Genomic DNA, 23,242 nt, shown 5'->3' with positions numbered 1-23,242 from the left:
GTTCTGATACTGGGGGATGAGTGTGACACAATGAACGTTGTGATGAGGATGCCCCGCCTCCGTGTGCTGCTGTTGGAGATGGAGACTCCTCGGCAGACGCAGGATTACCAGGGTTCATGAACCTCTAAGCCCTGCAGAGTGGGTCTCAACCTTAGTGAATATTTCATAAGGAATGTAATCCATCATGTTCACAGAGTTATTCCAAGCACAGTTACAGATCAACAGTATGTACTATTGTCATTCTTTAAGCAAAGGCGGAGTTGTCTGGCATTGTTATTACTTTATTTTTGTAGGTGCAAGGCAAGGACAGATGCATGTTGGATAGAAGGAAGCCGAGTTCCTCAGGAACATAGAATTGAGGGTTATCCTTGGGTTGTTAGTTATTCAGGTCTGAGATTCTCTGACTCTCAGGACCCCCTTACCTGACGACCTCCAACCTTATTTATAGTGACTTGATCGATTTTTTTTTCCCAGAAGACCAAATTGCTCATTATCCCATCAAAATTTATGTCAGAAAACCACTGTCTGGCCTATTGTGACTTGTTTAACTCACAAGTGGGCCTGGTGATAGAGATAGCATTTCTGGGGATTTTGTTGAATGACTGTAGCTGTGTGGGGTGGGTGATAAATGGTGTCAGATAGTGAAAGCTATTGACAGAAGAGGAGAGGAAGAGCAATCTGGACCCTTAAGTGTTCCACTTGTAACTTGACCCCTTTTTCTTTTTCTTCTTCCCATGCTCCCATTTTCTGTATTTCTCCTCTTCACCTACCCCCTGCTTCTCCTGTGCCTCCTTTTTGACCCCTAGATGTACAGAGAGAGATCCACTCAGCCCCTCATGTGAGTGAGAAGCTGATCCAGTTGTTCCGGAATAAGAGTGAATTCACCTTTTTGGCCACCGTGCAGCAGAAGCCGTCCACCTCAGGGGTGATACTGTCCATCCGGGAGCTGGAACACAGGTAGGAAACACTGTTGTATTTTAATTAATTGGTTTTTTGAGAGAGTCTCATTATATACACTTTGCTGATTTGAAATTTGCTATATAGACTGGACTACCCTTGAATTTTTGGTGATCTGCCTGCCTCTGCCTTCTGTTCTGAAAATATAGGTGTGTGCCACCATGGCTGGTGAAGACAGCACTTTATACTTAAAAAAAAATCTCTTTGGAAGGAAAGGAAGCATATAAGATGCCTTGGAGTCTAGAGATGGGGACCACATGGAAACAGCCACCTGAGGTCTAGTTTCTGCTGAAGATATTAATGGCAGAATTTACTTCCCAGTAAGAATTTATTTTGGGCAAAATGATGGTGTACTTATTCTTCAAAGACCACTCACGAGTCTGTCTTGTCTATCTTCTAGTTAACTTAATTTGTACAAAACCACAGTCTACCTAGGATATTCATGTCATCAAACACGTTAATCAGCTATATTTAACAACTTTCTGTAGAGCCTCTATTGTGTGTTTCCATGGAAACTGTCCTCGACATGGGGATGTTGAGGTTGCTATCTCCTTGTTTACTCCGAGGCTTAGAGAAGCCAGTGGGAGCATGGACAGAGGAGCACAAAGGTGCTCTGTGGAGGCAGTGATAGAAGCGTGTGTTGAAGGAATCAGGGCAGACAGGACTAGTCTTATACAGGGTTGCAGTAGCCAAGGAAGGCTCCAGAGAACAGGACGGTTATATAAAGAAAAACAGTGGATGTGGTGAGATGGCTCAGTGAGCAGCTGCTGTCAGGCCTGATGGCTTCAGTTTGATCCCTGGTCCCACATGGTGGAAGGAGAGAACCCGCTCCCCACAAGCTGTTATCTGACTTCCTCACCTGCGCTGTGGCATGCACAGATCCACATACTTACACACACATAAATACATTTTAAAAAGCGAGGTACCGTTTGACAGTCTGAACAGGAAGGAGGTTCTTGGAATTTAAAAAGGATCAGGCTGATGGGTAAGGGTGGAGGTGTAACAGAATCCCCGGGCAAGGGAATGAGCATTTGGAGTATTCTGTGAGGTGTGTAATACAAAGGAAAGGAGAAGCTTGGTCACTGCAAGAACTGAATTCCATCTGGAGAACGTAGATGTGAGTCTGCAGATGTATGAGTTTTTAAGTTTAAGAACACTCAACTGGATGTCTCCATCAAATCCCTCCATCCAGGCTTCAGGGAACCCTGTGGAAGAGGAAGAATGTAAGAGCCAGAAGGTATGGAGAATACCAGGGCAACAAAGCCTTCTAAATCAACACGATTGATGCCCATATGAAAGAATGAACAGAAACTGAGGCAGCATGCACAGGACCTGCAGATCTGCAACAAATGGGGTCCTAGAGCTGAAAGGAAAAGTGGACACATGCCCCCATCCCTAACCTCGAAACTGTCTCCAATTGATAAACATTTGCAAATGAAAAATTAATTTTTTCCAAGGAAGTCTCACTGGGAAAACACACCACTCTTAAGGTGAGGCTGCATGTCCACAGTAGTTGGCCAACAGAAAATGAACTCCACGCCACAACATATTTGGAGGCTCCTTGTCTCATGATCTCATGTCAGGGTTTTCAAAAACCTTACATATAAAAAAAAAAAAAAAAAAAAAAAAAAAAAAAAAAAAGCCGGGCGGTGGTGGCGCACGCCTTTAATCCCAGCACTCGGGAGGCAGAGGCAGGCGGATCTTTGTGAGTTCGAGGCCAGCCTGGGCTACCAAGTGAGTCCCAGGAAAGGCGCAAAGCTACACCGAGAAACCCTGTCTCGAAAAAAAAAAAAAAAAAAAAAAACCTTACATATATATGTAATTACACACACACACACACACACACACACACACACACACACACACACACACACATCATTTTCTCTCTTTTTTACCCCATAAGTCCTTTGTGTGTATAGTGTAGCTTCTAGTTTAGTGTTTCTATGGGATTCCTGAATGTGTGAACAAGTGGGTGTCTGTGTCTATATCTGTTTCTTGTACATTTTCTTGGACTCTTTTTTCCTCTGTTTGTTTTGTCCTATTCTGATATGTTAGTTTTGGTTTTATCTTATCATGTCTTATTTTATTATTATCCCTAAGAAACCTATTTGTTTTCTAATGAGAGACAGAAGGGGGTGTGAATCGAGATGTGTGGGGATGTGGGGAGGGCCTGGGCAGAGCAGAGGAGGAGAAACCATGATCAGGATATATATGAGAAAACCCCCCTATATATAGTGAAGTGAGGAGAGAACACTCATTGCTTTCATGGCATTCAATTCCTTTCACAGAGGACTTTAAGTCTGAGAAAGTTCAAAGTTAAGCTGGCTAGGAAAACCAAACATTTAAAAATGTCAGTAGAAGCTTCATCTCTCTTGCCCTGTTGAAAGCATTTCTGGAGGGGCTTTTTTTTCCAGAGATGGCAGCAATTTTTTTTGGATAATTAAAACAAAATAAACCAAGCATTTATGAATCCTTGAGATGTCAAAGCATGACCATACAAAAGCTAAAAAGTAGTTACTGCTAGTCAAATGGTGGCACCAAGCAGTGTGTGACTTTTATAATCCTGTTAAGTGCCAAGTGCACTGACCAGGCCCAGTAGTTAGGGACAGCAGGTACAGGGATGGCCCTGTGCAGCAGAAACCAGCAGGGAAGGGAAAGGGTATCCTCAAGCAGGGGTGCTGTGTGTCAGGTCACAGAGGTGAGGAAATTAGGGCATGCAGCGTCTTTATTTCCATGGGGAGAGGAAGCCAGCGTGAAAACTAGCTTGGCTGAAGCGTGCGGTGCTTTCTTGTGCACTTGCAGTAATTGTGAATCAGTAGTCTAACATTAAGAAATTTTTATTTACTTATTTATTTTTTAATAGTATGGAATTTTAATTTGATTAATTCTTTGAGAATTTCATATAGCATATCTTTGCCATATCTACCCCAGCTCCTCCTTATACCCACTTTGTATCCATATATATATATATATATATATATATATATATATATATGTAAATATATATAATTTCTCCCTTCCTTTCCTTCCCTCTAATCCCCTCCCATGCTCCATCCACTTGTTCCCTTTTGAAATCATGACCTCTTTTCCTTTAATTGCTATTGTTACACACACACACACACACACACACACACACACACCCCTAAATATATAAACACAACCTGCTTAGTCCATTTAGTATTACTTGTATGTACTGGTATTAGATAACCAATTAGGGGACTCATACTTAGGGAAAATTATTTCTCCTTCTCTCAGCACTTTACATTCTTCTTTTGAGAATTCTCTGTTCAGATCCATAGCCCATTTCTTTCTTTCTTTTTTATTATTAAGAATTTTTTTATTCATTTAACATAGCAGCCACAGATTCCCCCTCTCTTCTCTCCTCCCACACCCAGCCTCCTCCCAACCTCCCATTCCCTCCTCTGACAAGGTAAGGCCTCCTATGGGGAGTCTGCAGAGCCTGGTACATTCAGTTGAGGTATGTCCAAGCTCCTCCCCCTGCATCGAGCTGTGCAAGGTGTCCCACCATAGGTAGTGGGCTCCAAAAAGTCAGCTCATGCACCAGGGATGGATTCTACTGCCAGGGGGCCCCTTAAGCAGATCAAGCTACACAACCATCTGGCTTATGCAGAGGATCTAGTCCAGTCCCATGGAGGCTCCATAGCTGTTGGTCTAAAGTTCATGAGTTCCCACTAGTTTGGTTTGGTTGTCTCTGTTTCCCCATCATGATGATGATGCCCCTTGCTCATAGAATCCCTCTTCTCTCTCTTTGACTGAACTCCTGGAGTTTGGCCTGGTGCTTGGCTGTGGATCTCTGCATCTGCTTCCATCAGTTACTGGATGAAGGCTCTATGATGACAGTTAGGGTATTAACTGATGTGATTACTAGGGTAAGCCAGTTCAGGCACCATCTCTACTATTGTTAGTAGTCTATGTTGGGGTCATCCTTGTAGATTCCTGGGAACTTCCCTAGCACCCAGTTTCTCTCTATCCACATGATGTCTACCTCTATCATGATATCTCTTTCATTGTTCTCCCACTCCATCCCTGTTCCTGCTTGACTATCCCATTCCCTTGTGTTCTCATCTGCCATCCCCTACCCTCCATTGCCCTCCCTTATCCCCAGTTTACTCATGGAGATCTCATCTATTTCCCCTTCCCAGGGAGATCCATGTGTTCCTCTTAGAGTCCTCCTTATTAGCTAGCTTCTCTGGAGCTGTGAGTTGTAGTCTGGTTATCCTTTGCTTCACATCTAGTATCCACGTAGAGTGAGTATATGCCATGTTTGTCCTCACTCAGGATGATATTTTCTAGTTCCATCCATTTGCCTACAAATTTCATGATATCATTGTTTTTTACTGCTGAGTAGTACTCCATTGTGTATATGTACCACATTTTCTTTATCCATTCTTTGGTTGAAGGGCATCTAGGTTGTTTCCAGGTTCTGGCTATTACAAATAATGCTGCTATGAACATAATTGAACATGTGTCCTAGTGGTATGATTGAACATCCCTTGGGTATATACCCAAGGGTGATATAGTTGGGTCTTGAGGTAGATTGATTGCCAATTTTCCGAGAAACCGACATACTGATCTCCAAAGTGGCTGTACAAGTTTGCACTCCCACCAACAGTGGAGGAGTGTTCCCCTTGCTCTGCATCCTCTCCAACATAAGCTGTTATTAGTGTTTTTTGATCTTAGCCATTCTGACAGGTGTAAGATGGTATCTCAGAGTCATTTTGATTTGCATTTCCCTGATGACTAAGGATGTTGAGCAATTCCTTAAATATGTTTTGGCCATTTGAGATTCTTCTGTTGAAAATTTTCTGTTTAGCTTTGTAGCCCATTTTTTAATTGGATTGTTCAATATTTTGATGTCTAGATTCTTGAGTTCTTTATATATTTTGGACATCTGTCAGATGTGGGGTTGGTGAAGGTCTTTTCCCATTCGGCGGGCTGTCATTTTGTCTTATTTATTGTGTCCTTTGCCTTACAGAAGCTTCTTAGTTTCAGGAGGTCCCATTTATTAATTGTTGCTCACAGTGTCTGTGCTACTGGTGTTTTATTTAGGAAGTGGTCTCCTGTGCCAATGCATTCAAGACTATTTCCTACTTTCTCTTCTATCAGGTTCAATGTAACTGGATTTATGTTGAAGTCTTTGATCCACTTGGACTTGAGTTTTGTACATGGCAATAGATATGGATCTATTTGCAATCTTCTACATGTTGACATCCAGTTATGCCAGCACCATTTGTTGAAGATGCTTTCTTTTTTCCATGGTACAGTTTTGGCTTTTTTTTTTTTTTGATAAAAATCAGATGTTCATAGGTGTGTGGGTTAATGTCAGGGTCTTCAATTCAATTCCATTAGTTCACATGTTGGTTATTGTGCTAATATCAAGCTGTTTTTCTTACTATAGCTCTATAGTAGAGCTTGAGATCAGGGATGGTGATGCCTCCAGAGGTGGTTTTATTGTACAGGATTGTTTTAGCTAGCCTAGAGTTTTTTTGTTTTTTTTTTTTCTTTTTATATGAAGTTGAGTATTTTTTTTTTTCAGATCTGTGAAGAATTGTGTTGGGATTTTGGTGGGGATTGCATTGAATCTGTAGATTGCTTTTGGTAAGATTGCCATTTTAACTATGTTAATTCTACCTGTCTGTGAGCATGAGAGATCTTTCCATTTTCTGACATCTTCTTTAATTTATTTCTTCAGAGACTTAAAGTTCTTGTCATACAGGTATTTCACTTGCTTGGTTAGAGTTACCCCAAAGTATTTTTATCTTATTTGTGGCTATTGTAAAGGGTGATGTTTCTCTGATTTCTTTCTTAGCCCGTTTATCATTTGTATACAGGAGAACTACTGATTTTTTTAAATTAATCTTGTATCTTGCCATATTACTGAAGGTGTTTATCAGCTGTAGGAGTTCCCTGGAAAATTTTTGTGGTCACTTATGTATATTATCATATCATCTGCAAATAGTGAAAGTTTGACTTCTTCCTTTCCAATTTGTATCCCCTTGATCTCCTTTTGTTGTGTTATTGCTCTAGCTAGAACTTTGAGTACTATATTGAAGAGATGTGGCTAGAGTGGACAGCCCTATCTTGTTTCTGATTTTAGTGGAATTGCTTTGAGTTTCTCTCTATGTAATTTGATGTTGGCTGTCAGCTTGCTGTAAATTGTCTTTATTATGTTTAGGTATGTTCCTTATATTCCTGATCTCTCCAAGACCTTTATCATGAAGGAGTGTTGGATTTTGTCAAAGGCCTTTTCAGCATCTAATGAGATGACCATGTGGTTTTTTTTCTATTTCAGTTTGTTTTTATGGTGTATTACTTTGGGCAGATTTTCATATGCTGAACCATCCTTGCATCTCTGGGATGAAGCCTACTTGGTCACGGTGGATAATTTTTTGATGTGTTCTTGGATTCGGTTTGCCAGTATTTTATTGAATATTTTTTCATCAATTTTCACGAGAGAGATTGGTTTGTGATTCTCTTTTTGTTGCATCTTTGTGTGGTTTGGATATCAGGGTAACTGTAGCCTCATAAAATGAGTTTAGTAATGTTCCTTTTGTTTCTACTGTGTGGAACAATTTGAAGAGTATTGGTAGTAGCTCTTCTTTGAAATTCTGGTAGAATTCTGTCTGAAACCATCTGACCCTGGTTGGGAGACTTTTAATGACTGATTTTTCTTTCCTTAAGGATGATAGGTCTATTTAAATTGTTTATCTGATCTTGATTAAATTTTGGTATGTGGTGCCTATTAAAAAAATTGTCCATTTATTTTAGATTTTCCAATTTTGTGGAGTACAGGTTTTTAAAGTATGACCTGATAATTCTCTGGATTTCCTTGTTGTTTGTTGTTATTTCTCCCTTTTCATTTTTGATTTTGTTGATTTAGTTGTTCTCTCTTTGCCATTTGGTTAGTGTGGATAAGGGCTTGTCTATCTTGTTGATTTTCTCAAAGAACCAACTCTTTGTTTTATTGATTCTTTGTATTGTTCTCTTTGTTTCTATTTTATTTATTTTAGCCCTCAATTTGATTATTTCTTGGCATCTCTTTTTCCTGGGTAAGTTTGCTTCCTTTTGTTCTAGAGCTTTAAGGTGTGCTGTTAAGTCACTAGTGTGAGATTTCTCTAACTTTTTTATGTGGGCATTTAGTAATTTTCCTCTTAGCACTACTTTCATTGTGTCCCGTATGTTTGGATATGTTGTACATTCATTTTCATTGACTCTAGGTAGTCTTTAATTTCTTTTTTTATTTCTTCCTTGACTCATTGGTGATTCGGTTGAGCATTATTCAGTTTCTGTGAGATTGTAGGCTTTCTGTAATTTATGTTGTTGTTGAAATCTAACTTTAAGAGATGGTGATCTGATAAAATACAGGAGGTTATTCCATTTTTTTTTGTATCTGATGAGATTAGCTTTGTGATTGATTATGTGGTTGATTTTAGTGAGGGTTCTATGGAGTGCTGAGAAGAAGGTATATTTTTTTGTGTTAGGGTGGAATGTTCTGTAGATATCTATTAAGTCCATTTGAGTCATAACATCTGTTAGATCCCTTATTTTTCTGTTAAGTTTCTGTCTGACAGACCTCTCCATTTCTGAGAGTGAGGTGTTGAAATTTCCCACTACTAGTGTATGGGGTTTGATGTGTTATTTAAGCTTTAGTAATGTTTCTTTTAAATATGAGGGGGCCCTTGTATTTGGAGTATAAATGTTCAAAATTCAGACTTCATCTTGGTGGATTTTTCCAGTGATGAATATGTAATGTCCTTCCCGATCTCTTTTGATTGATTTTAGTTTGAAGTCTATTTTGTTAGATATTAGGATATTAGATATACCAGCTTGCTTCTTAAGTCCATCTGATTGGAAAGTCTTTTCTCAGCTTTTACTCTGAGGTAGTATCTGTCTTTGAAGTTGAGGTGTGTTTCTTGTATGAGCAGAAGGATGGATCCTGTTTTTGTATCCATTCTGTTAGCTTGTATCTTTTTTTTTTTTTTTTTTTGGAGCTGAGGATCAAACCCAGGGCCTTGCTCTTGCCAGGCGAGTGTTCTACCACTGAGCTAAATCCCCAACCAAGCTTGTATTTTTTTTATAGATGAATTGAGTCTATTGATATTAAAGATATTAATGACCAATGACTGTTCATTCCTGTTATCTTTTGGTGGTAGTGTGTGTGTGTATTTCCCTTTTTTGGGATTTTTTGCTGTGGGGTTATCTATTGCCTATGTTTTCATGGGTGCATCTAACTTCCTTAGGTTGGAATTTTTTCTTCTAGTGCTTTCTGTAGAACTGGATTTGTGGATAGGTATTGTTTAAATCTGGTTTTGTCTTGGAATGTCTTGTGTACTATGTCTATGGTGATTGAAATTTTTTCTGGGTATAGTACCCTGGGATGGCATCTGTGGTCTCTTAGTGTCTGCATTATGTCTCTCTGGGACCTTTTGGCTTTCAGGGTCTCCATTGAGAAGTCAGATGTTATTTTGATGGGTCTTCCTTTATAAGTCACTTGGCCTTTTTTCCTTTGCTGCTCTTAATATTCTATCTTTATTCTGTATGTTTAGTGGTTTGATTATTATGTGGTGAGGGGACTTTTTTGGGTGGACTAGTCTATTTGGTGTTCTATAAGCTTCTTGTATCTTCATAGGCACTTCCTTCTTTAAATTGGAAAAGTTTTCTTCTATGATTTTGTTGAATATATTTTTTGTGTCTTTGAATTGGTATTCTTCTTCTTCTATCCCTATTATTCTTAGGTTTGGCCTTTTTTGTGGTGGCCCAGATTTCCTGGATGTTTTGTGTTATGACTTTTTTGGCTTTGGTGTTTTCTTTGACTGATGAATCTATTTTTTTCTAATGTATCCTCCATCCAGAGATTCTCTATTCCATCTCTTGTATTCTGTTGGTTATGCTTGCATCTGTAGTTCCTGTTTGTTTACTCAGATTTTCTATTTCCAGCATTCCCTCAGTTTGTGTCTTCTTCATCGCTTCTATTTCAATTTTCAAGTCTTTAACTGTTTCCTTCACCTGTTTAATTGCTTTTTCTTGGATTTCTTTAAGGGATTTATTGATTTCTTCCAATTTTTTTTGTTTGTCTTTTCCTCAGTTTCTTTAAGGGAATTTTTCATTTACTCTTTAAAGGCCTCTATCATCTTCATGAAGTTCTTTTTAAGGTCACTTTCTTCTGCTTCCTCTACATTGTGATGGTCCGGTCTTGCTGTTGTAGAACCACTAGGTTCTGGTGGTGCCATATTGTTCTTTATGTTGTTGTATGTAGTTTTGCACTGGCACCTACCCATCTCTTCCTCCAGTAGGTGCAAGTGGTGTCTGTGTCTTAGGGAACTGTCCTTGGTCCAATCTATGCTTTCTGTGTTTGTGTCTTAAGGGGCCACTCTTAGTCCAATTGTAGCTCTTGGTCTAATTGGTGCTAGTGGTTTCTTTCTCTTAGGGAGCTGCTGAGGTCACAGGGGGATGAGTAGGTTTGGGGTAGAGAGTGGGTCTTGTAGATTACAGAGTCTGTGTTGGGGAAGCCTAACCACAGGAGTATTCTCTGCTGGCCTGCACCTAGGGCAGCAATGGATGGGGGTTGGGGGATGCACGTTGTTCCCCAGTGTCTAGGTTCTAGAGGCAGGACTCTCTGGTTGAGAGAATAGTTACTCACCTCTTGGTTCAATCAGACCTGGCAGATTCTGTGTCTCAGGAAGCCACTGAGGTCATAGGGGGATGGGTGGGTTGAGGGGGAGTGGGTCTTGTAGATTGCAGGGTCTGATGGAGGGGGTTTTTGGGGAAGCCTACCTTCAGGAATCTTCTCTGCTGGCCTGCAACTGGGGCAATGATAGGTGGGGGTCCTTAGCTCATTTTTTTAGAGTATAATTTTTGCTTTTGCTGTTTTTTGAATTCTTTATATATTCAGCAATTATGTATATATATTTTGATAATTTCATATAATACCTTGATATGTGTTATATGAACACAAAATATATTATATTATATTATATTATATTTATTATATATTTTCTACAATATTAATTCTATCAATCCATGAGCATGGGGTATTTTTCAATTTTCTCTTTATCTCTTTCCTCAGGTTTAAAGTATCCATTGTAGAGGTCTTTCATCTCCTTGGTTAGGTTCATTCCTCAGTATTTTATTTTCTTTGAGGCTATTGTGAATGGGAGTGTGTCCATGATCTCTTTCTCAGTGTGTGTGTTGGTGCTGAATGGACATGCTATTGATTGCTGTAAGTTGGTTCTATATTCTGCCATCTTGCAGCAGCATCCTTGACCTCTGGCTCTCGCCATCTTTCTCTTCCCTCTTCTTTGATGTTTCTTGAGCCTACCCTGTTGTAGATATGTCAGCTGGGGACAGAGACCCCATAGTCAATTGTTCTTTGTATTTTGTTAAATTGTGATGGTCTCCATTTGCTGAAAAAAGAAGCTTCTTTGAGGAAGAGTCAGAGCTACACTTAGGCAAAGTTGCTTGTCAAGCCATGTGTCTGGAGCTAGGCCTGAGGGACAGTTGGGCTATTTTTATTTTTAATTTTATATGTGTGTATCTGAGTGTGGGGTTTGTGTGAGTGATTACAGTGTCCAGGGGGCCAGAAGGTCATATTGGATTCTCTGGAGCTGTAGTTGTAGGCAGTTGGAAGCACCTGACGTGGGTGCTGGGAACTGAACTTGGGTCATTTGAAGAACAGCTGATCCATCTCCCTAGTTCCACCAGTTGATCTGTCTGTTTTTAGTCGTTAAGTCTGTGCTCAGCCTCAAGAGGTTTGCAGTGTACTCTGGTTTCTTTTGGATGAATTTTGTCAATATTATGAACAATAGCTAAGGCTACACAAGGTGACTTGTGTGTCTGTGAGAGATGTTGGTAATTCCAAGGTGCACTGTATGCTGAAGTTTGGGTGTCAAACCAAGTCTTAGCTTTCTGAGCACAGAAAGGCTGTGTCCTTTCTTGTCTCTCTCTGACTTTATGGGGGAGGGAATGAGAGAGTCTCCTTGGTAGCGGGGACAAACAAATCCTAAGACTAGATCAAAGTCTTCAATTGCTTGTCAACAAACACAGAGCAGAACTTCCCAACAGGCAAGATGCATGTGGGCTGGGGTTTCAGAGTTGGTCTGGCAGTGGCTGGTGTTCCAGCCCTGCGATATCAGCCACTGTGTGTCTGGAGAGCTGTTGCCTTGTCCTTGTGATGCAGGCAAGAGTCTAGTCATATAATTGCTCTAGAACCACAAAGGACAGTACATGTTGAATTGTTATTCCTCAATAGATAAATCTTTCCTTTCTTGTTTATGTCTAGAAAATTTAGCTGCTTTTCTTTTAGGAAAGGTCTTAAAGAATAACTTGAACAGCACCAGAGTTCTTCAATGCTGTGTTTCTTCTCCTATGTCCATGGCAGATCTCTAAAGAGCTGAGAGTCCACCATCATTTTTCACAGTAATAGGAAGCCTCAGGTATCAACTAAACAGAAGTGTGAAGGAATAGATAAGAGACCCCCTCTGGATTTTATGGTTTCCTTTTCCTCATTTGCTTAGTATATGTAAAGCAAACAAGGATGGATCCACAGGCAAGTTTCTATTGCAGTGGCCATGGGGAATATGGAAGACCTGATTTCTACCCTTTAAAAGATTAGAATCTACCTGAGAGACTCAGCATATGATAAAACCAAGAAGAATATATAGTACTGAATATTTAGAAGTGGAATCCTCCCCCCATAGTAGTCTCCCCGAAGGATATAGTCTTTACCAAGTAATAATCTTTTATCATTTTTTCCAGGTTGTTATCATTATATATTAGAATGACAGTGTCTAGAGGGGCAATGTTCCTGTGGACATTGAACATGGACATTTTTTAATATTGTATTTTTAGAGATTTTTATACATGTATATAATGTATTTTGATCGTATTTACTCCCAATCCTCCTAATTTCCCCTAGATCCAAACAATACCCTCCCAACTCTGTGCCCTTTTTCCTTTTTGTACCTCACGGATTCTAATTTGTGTGCTCATGGATGTGGAAACATCTACTGGAGCATTGTCTACCTACCAGGGGCCTTGCCCTTAAAGAAAACTGACTCTTCCTCCCAGAGAAGCCACAAATCGCCAATAGCCCATTTGACCAGGTGTATAATAGTAGGAACATGAACTTGGGGCTCTTCTTTTCCAGTAGCAAGGTGTCCAGGCGTGTGATGCATGAATGGATTATTGGTGGGCAAGTGATACACCACATTCCTTCTACAGTTCCTACTTATGTGATGCTAATGGTATCACTAATGAGGATTAACTAGCTAGGTGGCTGAAGTTGGGATATAATGGGCATCATTAAATTCTTAGTTTTCATTTTCATCATGCAGCTTTCAGTACATTCTCAAAGTTGTGTATTGATCACACAGTATTTCCAGAAACCCCCTCACCCCACACAGCAACGCCGCATCACTGAGCTGCCATTCTCAATGCCCCCTGAAGCTCTCCCACACCTCTTGTCTACTTTCTATCTATAGATTTGCCTATTTAGGTCATTGCATAAAACAAAACCATATTCCACATGATCCCTAATTGGGTAGATTCACTTAGAACAATGTTTCTAAAGTTCATTCATGTGGTAGTTTGTGTCAGCAATTCATTCTTTTCTAGCACACTGTTTGAAGTTAGCAGTTTTCATTTATCCATTTATTGGGGGCATTTGAACCAGCCATTCTGAATGGTGCTGCTGTGAACATTCTCATGCAAGATTTCTGTTTCCATTGTCTTGGATTTAAATTGAAGAGCGAACCTTCTGGCTTAGGTGGAGACTATGTTCAACTTCATGAGAAACTCATACACTGTGACTAAGAGCATCTAAGAGCACTGGCTGCTCTTCCAGAAAACCAGGATTTGATTCCCAGAACTCACACGGTGACTCATGACTGTCTGTAACTCCAGTTCCAGGGTCTACTGCCCTCTTCTGCCCACCCTTGGCATTGCACACACATGGCGTGCATGCGTGTGTGTGTGTGTGTGTGTGTGTGTGTGTGTGTGTGTGTGTGTGTGTGTGTGTGTGTGTATGCAGGCAAAACATTCACATATATAAAGTAAAATACCTTTTCAAAAAAGTGGCTGTACCCTTTACATTCCCACCAGAAGTGTATGACAGTTTTTCCATATCTTTGTCCAAACTGGTGATTACCCTTTTCTTTGATTGTAGCCATTTGAATGGGCATGGCATGGTCTCTGTTATGTTTTAGGACCACATTTGCCTGATGGTAAATGATGTTGAGTTTCTTTTCGTGTTCTGATTGGCCATTTGCGAATCTTTGGAGAGATGTCTGTTTGGATCACTCGCTCAGTTCTAATTGGGCCATTTGTCTTTTTGTAATTGATTTATAATAGGTCTTTATTGTTGTAGATACAAATCTCTAATCAGACATATGACATTCCCCCCCCCCCCCCACACACACTCTGTGGGTTGTGTTTTTGATTCTGTGGTGGTGTCTTTGAGGCACAGGATTTTAAAGTTTGATGATGACCAGTTTTTTATTCTTGTGCTTTTGGTGTCATAGCTCAGAAAGCACAGCCTGAGCCAAGGGCACTTAGTCTCACTTTCAGAATTTCTTTTGAAGATTTTTGTAGGCTTGGCTCTTACATTTATCTCTTTGACGTTTTAAATGTTTTTATTAGTGTATGTTAATTATATGTAGCGATGAGTTTAATTGAGATGTTTTCATACACATACATAATGTATTTCAATCACATTCATCCCGTTTATCCTCTCTTGGCTTCCCCTTACTTCTGTTAACCCCTTCTCTTCCCAACCACCTTCACCTTACATGTCCATCTTTAACTTTGTAACATAATAAATCAATTAGGATTTTCTTTTTTTCTTTCTTTTTTTTTTTTTTTTTTTTTGGTTTTTTCGAGACAGGGTTTCTCTGTGTAGCTTTGTGCCTTTCCTGGAACTCACTTGGTAGCCCAGGCTGGCCTCGAACTCACAGAGATCCGCCTGGCTCTGCCTCCCGAGTGCTGGGATTAAAGGCGTGCGCCACCACCGCCCGGCCAATTAGGATTTTCTTATAGGAGTGTGGGTGAAATTAATAGGATCATGTGCTCCTTACCTGTGGTTACAACACAAAAGTATTTCTTCCTGTCCCACTTTGGATATATTTTAAGTTAATTTCTTTGGATGGTGGATGGTAGGGGTTTGCTTTGCTCAGAGACATCAGTTGTCCCAATGTCATTTGTGGCTCCCCCCACCCCCAGTGAATTACTTTAGCATCCCTGTTGAAGATAAATTAAGCATAACGGTAAGGATTTATTTCTAGCCTCTCACTCCATTTCATTGATGTGTTGATCATCATGAGGATAATGTCCTTATAGTTGTAACTTTGCTGTAAGTTTGGTAGTTGGAAGGATGAAGAACCAACTTCATTCTTTTCAAGAACTATGGTTCTTCTACTCTCCTAGAATGTACATATGAGCATGAGGACTAGCCTGAGACTTTCTACAAAAAAAAAATCACCTGAGACTTTGATAGGGATTATGTTTGATTTATGAGTCAACTTTGGGTTGTCTTACTATCCTGACAATATCAAACAATTGATTCAAGAATATGGGGTAGCTTTTTAGGTCTTCTTTGTTAACTTAAAGATTTTTTTTTCTTTTTTTTTTTTATAACTTTTAGAGAACCAGTTTTTCCTGATTTAAAAAATTAATTCCTAAGTATTTTTTTTAAAAAAGGGTTTACTTATTTTTATTTAACATGTATGAATGTTTTGGCCGAATATATGTTTCTGCACCACATTTGTTAGGTGCCTGTGCAGGCTAGAAGAGGGCATTGGATCCCCAGGAACTGAAGATACAGATGGTTGTTAGCTACCTCGTGGGTGCTGGGAACTGAACACAGTGCTTTAACTGTTGAGCTAGCTCTCCTGCCCCTGAAGTATTTTTGATGCTACTGTAAATGGAGTTGTTTTTGGAATTTAATCTTATGGTTATTCATGGCCTTCATATAATAAAATTGATTTTATATAATAATCTTAAAAGATCATTCATTAGTTATGTTGGTTTGTTTACAATTTCTCTATATGAGGTCATCTTGTATGCAAAGCATTCTGTTTTCTTCCTGTCCTATCCAGGTACCTATTATTCTACTCCCTTGCCTAGTTGCTTTGGCTGGAGCTTTCAGCCACAATATGAACTAGGAGTCCTGACACATTATTACTGTCTTGTTCCTGATCTTAGGGAGAAAGCTTTCTGTTTTCACCATGGAGTTTGATAAATACAGTGTTTGCAGATGCTCTCAACTAGGTTGAAGGTTCTTCTGAGAGTGTTTTTGGTCAGGTTGAAACTTGCCTTCTGCCTTCTCATATAAAGTGCTTTTCATTGCGAAGGGGTGTTGATAGTTTTTACATTCTCTTTCTGTATCTATTGAGGTGACCAGTAGTTTATGTTGAAGTGGTGAATTACATGAATTGGGTTGAACTTCTTACATATATCCTGGGCTGACCATTTGCCTTAGTGTTTTATTTCTGTGAAGAGACAACATGACCACGATGACTCTTATAAAGGAAAGCATTTAACTGAGACTGACTTGAAGTTCAAGGTTTTAGTCCATTGTCATCATGGCAGGGAGCATGGCAGCAGGCAGGCAGACATGGTGCTGGAGAAGTAGCTGAGAGTTCTACATCTGGAACCACGGGCAGCAGGAAGAGAGTGATACTGGGACTGGCTTGGGCTTTTGAAAACCCAAACCTCAGCCTCAGTGATGTACTTTCTTCAGCAAGGCCACACCTGCCCCAATAAGGTCATACCACTAATCCATCTCAAGTAGTGCTACTTCCTGATGACCAAGCATTCAAATATATGAGCCTATGGGGCCATTACCATTCAAACTACTACACCACTTGATTAGACAGCCTGTGTGAGACCTTATATCAGAAGAAACTGATTCTCCCTCTCTCAACATTGACTATCTAGTGGAATTTTTTTGTACATATTAGCATGTCAAACTGGTAGTGTCATTATGCCAATATTGTCCAGGTTAACACATTGTTAAGATTTCATAGGTGATATTTATTATTTTTTCATGTGTATGTATGTGTGTGTGCATGTGCATACACATGCATGTGAGTATATTTGTGCACCTGCTATGGCACACACATATGGAGGTCGGGGACAAATTGTGGGGGTTGGTTCTCTCCTTCTACCAGGTGGGTTTTGCTATCAAACTCACTTTGTCAGGTTTGGCAGCACGTGCCTTTACCTGCTGAGCCATCTTGCCAGCCTCAGGCTGAATTTTGAATCCTTTCCCAGCTTGCATAGCTAGTCAGTCATGATGTAATCCATTTTCTATATAATTGGATGTGATTTGTTTGATTTGTTGGGTAAAGTGTTGAAGATTTTTTTGTCCGTATTCATAAGAGAGACATTGTTCTGTAGTATTCTTTGAGTATTTTTGTTTTGGTTTTCAAAATAGAGTTTTAGTTGACTTTTGAAGCTATTTGGAGTGTTTTCTAAAAAGATAGCATTCACTGATTGTAAGCCATATGTTAAGCATTTGATTTTTTAAACAACTCCCTTTGATTTGTTTTGCTATAAGATTTTATAATTTTAAAATCCTTTATCTTACATTCCAATGTGTATTCTAGCATTTTTTAAAAAATAATATTGTCCTGAATTCACTACAGTGAGTGATAAATAAGTAGATTAAATGTCCCTATTAAAGTTAGGGAGAAGACAGAGGGCAACCTCTTTTCTTAGGATTTTATCATGTTCTTTTTATCTGCTTAATATAATTCCTAGTAATAATTTCTAATATGTGTATCTATATAGTTAGGATGTAAAGGAAATTTAATTTTATTTCTGATTTACTAAATGCCAAAAGCAATCATCCATAGCTGTTAAATTGTATTACAAATCTCCTCAGCATCTCTTTTGAAGTATTTTAATCTTTCCCCTGCTATCTATTAAGACAATGATACTAATTAAACCTTCTTTAAATTTATTTTTTCTTTTTTGTGTATGAGTGTTGCCTGCATGTGTGTCTGTGCACCCCAGACATCATGCCCAATGCCCACAGAGGCTAGAGAGGACATCAGATGCCCTGGACCTAGAGTTACAAATGGTTGTGAGCTGCTATGTGGTGTATATAGTGTTGGAAATCAAACCCGGGTCCTCTGGAACAGCAGCCCATGCTCTTCACTGCTGACCATCTCCCCAGCCCTTGTTGAACTATTCTTGAACCAACTCAATAAACTTACAGCGACTGGTATTTTAATTTTTGATTTTTTCATAATTTAATAGAATCAGTAGAAAAATCGATTAAAATAGCAAATCATTACAATTATTGTCTTTTAAAGATTTATTTGTTTTTATTTTTTGTGTATAGGTGTTTTACCTATATGAATGTCTGTGTACCATGTGTATATTAGGTGCCTGTGTAGGCCAAAGAGGTTGTCAGATCCCTTGGAACTGAAGTTACAGATGGTTGTGAGCTACCATGTGTGTGCTGGGAACTAAATCCCGCTTCAAAGTTCCTCGTGCTTTTAGATGCTTATCCATCTCTCCATCCCCCTTACAATTGTTTTAAGGTCCTGACTTTGAATTAGGTATTTCTCTAAACACTTTGATCTAAATCCAATAGCACAGATATTTTTGTATATAAGTGAATTAATTCAACTCTCTTTAAAGTTAATCTCCCAGACTCTGGAAGTCATTGTTTATTTTTAAAAAATTGTGTGTGTATGTGTGTTTGGGTATGTGTACGTGAGTGCAGTTAGTCTCAGGGGATCTAACACCCTCTGGTTAGGTGGAGTTACAGGCAGTTGTGAGCAGCCCAGCATGAGTGCTGGCGTAGAATTTGTTTCCCCTGCAAGAGCAACAAGCACTCTTAACTGCTGAGCCATCTCTCCAGCCTCTAGATCAAACTTTTAGATTTTATGTACCAGTGAGGTCAGGTGGCAATTCCTCTCCCTGTGCCTGGTTTATTTCACTTGACACCATGTCTTCTGTATTTATTTCCTGTTGTTGACAGTGATAGGATTTAATTTGTTTTTAAGGCTTGCTAGAATTTCATCTACTAGTATTCCATTTATATTCCACACAGGAGCAACAGTTTTTATTTTTACTTTTTTATCCACTCATTCACTGGTGGGCACTGTGATGGCTAATCTGGGTTGTCAACATGGCACATGTGAAGAGAGAACCTCAATTAAAGAACTGCTTTCATTACATTGGCATGTTGGTGTGGCATTTTCTTGATTGCAAATTGATGTCAGAGGGCCCAGTCCACTCTGGGTGGTGTCATCAATGGGCAGGTGGGCCTGGGCTGGATAAGCAAGTTAGCTGAATGTGAGCCTCACAGCAAGCCAACTGTGGCTTTTGATTCAAGTTCTTGCCCTGTGTGAGTTTCTGCTCTGACTTCCCTCAAGGAGGGACTGTAAACTGTAAGCCCAAACCCCTTTCTTCCCAAGTTGCTTTTGGTCATGTTTATGCCAACAGCAGAAGGCAAACCAGGATGGACACTAAGGTTTGTTGCTTATCTTGACCTGTGTGAATAATAATGCTGTAGAGACCAGGGGAGTGTAGGCAGCCTGTATTTTCTTCTGGTGTTCTCAGAGTTTCAGACATTTTTGTTTTTAACCCATTTTGAGATAATATTTCTAATATTGTATAAGATAAGGTCCATGTGTGGATGTCTGGTTTTTCCAAAAAAAAAAAAAAAATACATTAAAGAGATTGTCCCTAACCTTTCCCCCTGACCCCGGGTATTCCCAGAATCTTTGTTGAATCAGTTGATAGTGGAAGAATGGATTTAGCTGTGGGTTCCTTATCCTACCTTATTGGCCTGTGTGTCTGTTTTTATGCCATTACTAGATTATTTTGGTTTTTGTAACTTTCCATTGTATTTTTGAAGTCAGTTGACATGAGGTCTCTTGTTTTGTTGTTTTTTCATGAAGATTCCTGTGGTTCTTCTGGGTGTTGTCTGGGTCCCCATGAGGGTTTTTCTGTTTCATTGAGATTGAAATGGTGCTGATAATAGATTGGTTTGGGTAGCATATGTGTTTAAATGATGTTGGTTCTTCTGCTCCATGAACTTGAGGTGTATGCTCGTCTGTTTCTGTCCTTTTCAATTTTTTTAATTCATGTTTGGCAATTTTTAGAGTAGAGATTTTCCTTTCTTCTTGGTCAAATTTGTTGCTACATCTTTGGCTATCTGCTCTTTTTTTAAGTAAATACTGTAAATAGAATTATTCTCTTGATTTCCATTTTCATATAATTTGCAGTTAAGTATATAGAATCAACCTAACTTTTACATGTAAATTTTGTGTCTTGCAGCTTTGCTGAGTTAGTTTTAACAGTTTTTTTTTTTTGTTTGTGGACTTTTTAGGTGGAATCCATGGTTTTCTATGTATTATGATTGCACTATCTGAAAAAGGGACATGGAACATGTTTCTTTTCAATGTGAATATCTTTTATTTCATTTGAATGCCAAAAGATTGTGGCATTGAAGAACAGTGGCAAGAATGGGCATTTTTGCTTTGCTCTGAATCTTGGAGGCAAAGTTTCCAACTTAAGTATGATGTTAGGTGAGAGCTTATCTTGTGTTTTGTGTTTGGAAATTATTTTGTGTCCTAGAGTCACTTAAAAATATAGGAAATGCTTTTCTCATAAGTGTTTTTGATAGAATTAGCCTGAAAACATGAAAAATTAGATGTAAATGTAATTATAAGAGTATGGGGAATTTTTTTGTTTTGCTTTTGGCAGGTTTGGCTGTCCTGGATCTCACTCTGTAGACCAGGCTGGCCTAGAACTCACAGAGTTCCTCCTGCTTCTGCCTTCAAGTGCTGGGATCAAAGGTGTGCACCACCACCGGCCGGCAAATTAAAGAATTTCCACTATATTTAGATACTCATTGAAGAGAGTCTTAATATCTTTTTGTTTTGTTTTCTCTCTTTCTTTTTCTTTTGTTTTATGGGGAGGAGATATTTTGTATAGAAAATATTTGATGTGAAAAGTAGGAAAATTATTTGAGTTGATATGTTCAGGGGAGACAGGATGAGTCTTTTGTTATTGAGATGTTCATATTATAATTTCTATGACGGGCTCGAGAGATGGCTCAGCCATTAAAGGCTAGGCTCACAACCAAAAATATAATTTCTATGACATAGTTCTGTTTAATTAGTTTGAAATTCTTCTTTGGATCAGTTCACATCTTATAAAATCATTGATCTTATTAAGATATACATTTTTGGCAATGAACATTATATTCTTTTACTTAATAAACATTTTAATACTTATAGCATATCTTCTTTCATTTCTAATGTGAAAGAAATATTTTCATTTTTCTTTTTCTGTCTAGGCTCCACATGTGGTTATGTAATTTATTGGTGTTTTTAATGACACAGCTCTTAGTTTTATTGATCTAGTCAGCTCTTCCTCATTTCAAATTCATTGATTTCCCTATCTTATTTTCCTTTGAATCTTCTTGTTGGTATTTTTAATGGCTCCTCACTGTTTCATGCAGTCGGCTTCAGTGGTCTGTGTTTACAGCACTGGTAGCTTACTGAAGACTTTACTTCTCATGGATATTGCTTGGATTATAACATACAGTTACATTGTGTTTTCATTTTCTGTACTTATTTTGTAGTTCTTAATTTCAGTTGGACCTCCTCTTTGACCCCAGTTGGAGGAATGAAACATCCAAAGTGATTAAATAAAAAGTACTTAATGGGTAATTTCTGGCTTTATTGCTAATTGAGGACATAAAATATGTGCTGTATAGCTTTAAGCTTTTGAGATTTGCTGAAGTTATGTTTCTTTTTAAAAACAACTTTGTAAAATCTTAATTAAATTTAGTTCTCAATTTCATATACACATATAATGCATTTAAAAAATTTTCTATTGAGATTGGATCTCATATTGTAGCACTAGTTGGCCTGGAACTCTGTGTAGACCAGGCTGTCCTCAAACTCACAGAGATCCTCCTGCCTTTGCCTCCTGAGTACTGGGATTAAGGCTATGCACCACCATGGCAGTTTATAATGCATTCTGAATACTCTGTTTATCCTCTTTTACCCCCTTCCCATTCCTTTCATTCTCACACCTACTAGTCCTTTTCTAAGATTCCTGTCCTTCGGTTTTGTTTTGTAAGGATATTGGTGATAGTGATATGATGATGGAGATGGTACTGATGCTACTGCTGTTCATGCTCCTGTTGGTGATGATGATGATGATGATGATGGTGATGCTGCTGCTGCTGATAGTTATGATGATGGTGATGACACTACTGCTGCTGGTGCCGGTGATAAAGATAATGTTGCTGCTGGTGATGCTTCTGGTGGTGAAAATGATGATGATGATGATGATGATGATGATGATGATGACGACATGGAAGTGGTAGTGATAATGTTATTCAGATAGAGATAGAATGCAAAACAGTGTCCAAGACAAGATAACAGTCACTTTATTCTAGTTTAGTAGTTAAAGGAAAATGATGGCTGTAACCCAAAACTGACCAGTGGTGTTCAGTCTAAAGTTACCTTTGCTGATGAAGCACAATGAGGGGGCAGAGTTCTGGGTCTCAACGTTGGGCAGTCTTCCTGCACACCACACAAAACATCAATCACTTGCTGTTTGTAAGCTGTTCACCATAGAAACTTCATTTGCTACTGTGGAAATGAAGGTTTCCACTGTCTGTGGAGGTTCTTGCGATGATCAGGCAAGTTCATTGCTGAATAAATGACAGAAATATTCATTCAGTGGCTTAGTTCTCTCTTTATCACAGGCAGAACCTCCTCACTGATGGGGAGCCAGCAAACAGAGGGGAGTGTTTGGGAGACTGAGACTCTTTCCATCAGGAGTGAACTTCTTAGCAAAGTAATATCTGGAAACTCCTAAGGTAATTGAGTCAATTGAATCCCCACGGATAACTCAAGTGGGTAGATACAATGAGACAGAAAACTTAAAGATAAAGGCTATTGAAAATGCACCTGGAGAGTCACTGAGATAGGCTCCTTTATGTAATGAGATAGACTTTTTTTTTTTTTTTTTTTGGTTTTTCGAGACAGGGTTTCTCTGTGTAGCTTTGCGCCTTTCCTGGAGCTCATTTGGTAGCTCAGGCTGGCCTCAAATTCATAGAGATCCGCCTGGCTCTGCCTCCCAAGTGCTGGGATTAAAGGCGTGCACCACCAACGCCTGGCTACATTCTTATAATTCTAACACGTATTTCAAAGGTGATGGTTTTTTTTCCCCTAAAGTACCAGTAGAGCATAATGTACAGCAACAGAGATGAATTTGTCTTGCTGAACTG

The 23,242-nt window shown here is 39.0% G+C and overlaps 1 protein-coding gene across 3 annotated transcripts in view; it reads left to right on the top strand.

Moving 5' to 3' along the window:
* The window catches only part of Nell1 (neural EGFL like 1), an 850,243-nt gene that overhangs the window by 94,334 nt on the left and 732,667 nt on the right, over positions 1-23,242 (top strand). For all 3 annotated transcript variants that reach the window (XM_042277006.2, XM_042277016.2, XM_076543299.1), the window contains exon 3: positions 807-957. In XM_042277006.2, the coding sequence (XP_042132940.1) occupies positions 807-957 (151 nt within the window). The remainder of the gene's footprint in view (positions 1-806; positions 958-23,242) is intronic.

The sequence above is a fragment of the Peromyscus maniculatus genome, chromosome 1 (assembly GCF_049852395.1).
Source record: "Peromyscus maniculatus bairdii isolate BWxNUB_F1_BW_parent chromosome 1, HU_Pman_BW_mat_3.1, whole genome shotgun sequence".
NCBI classification, from domain to species: Eukaryota; Metazoa; Chordata; class Mammalia; order Rodentia; family Cricetidae; genus Peromyscus; species Peromyscus maniculatus.
The sequence above is the reverse complement of the archived record's forward strand: the minus strand, read 5'-3'. Positions and strand labels throughout refer to the sequence as shown.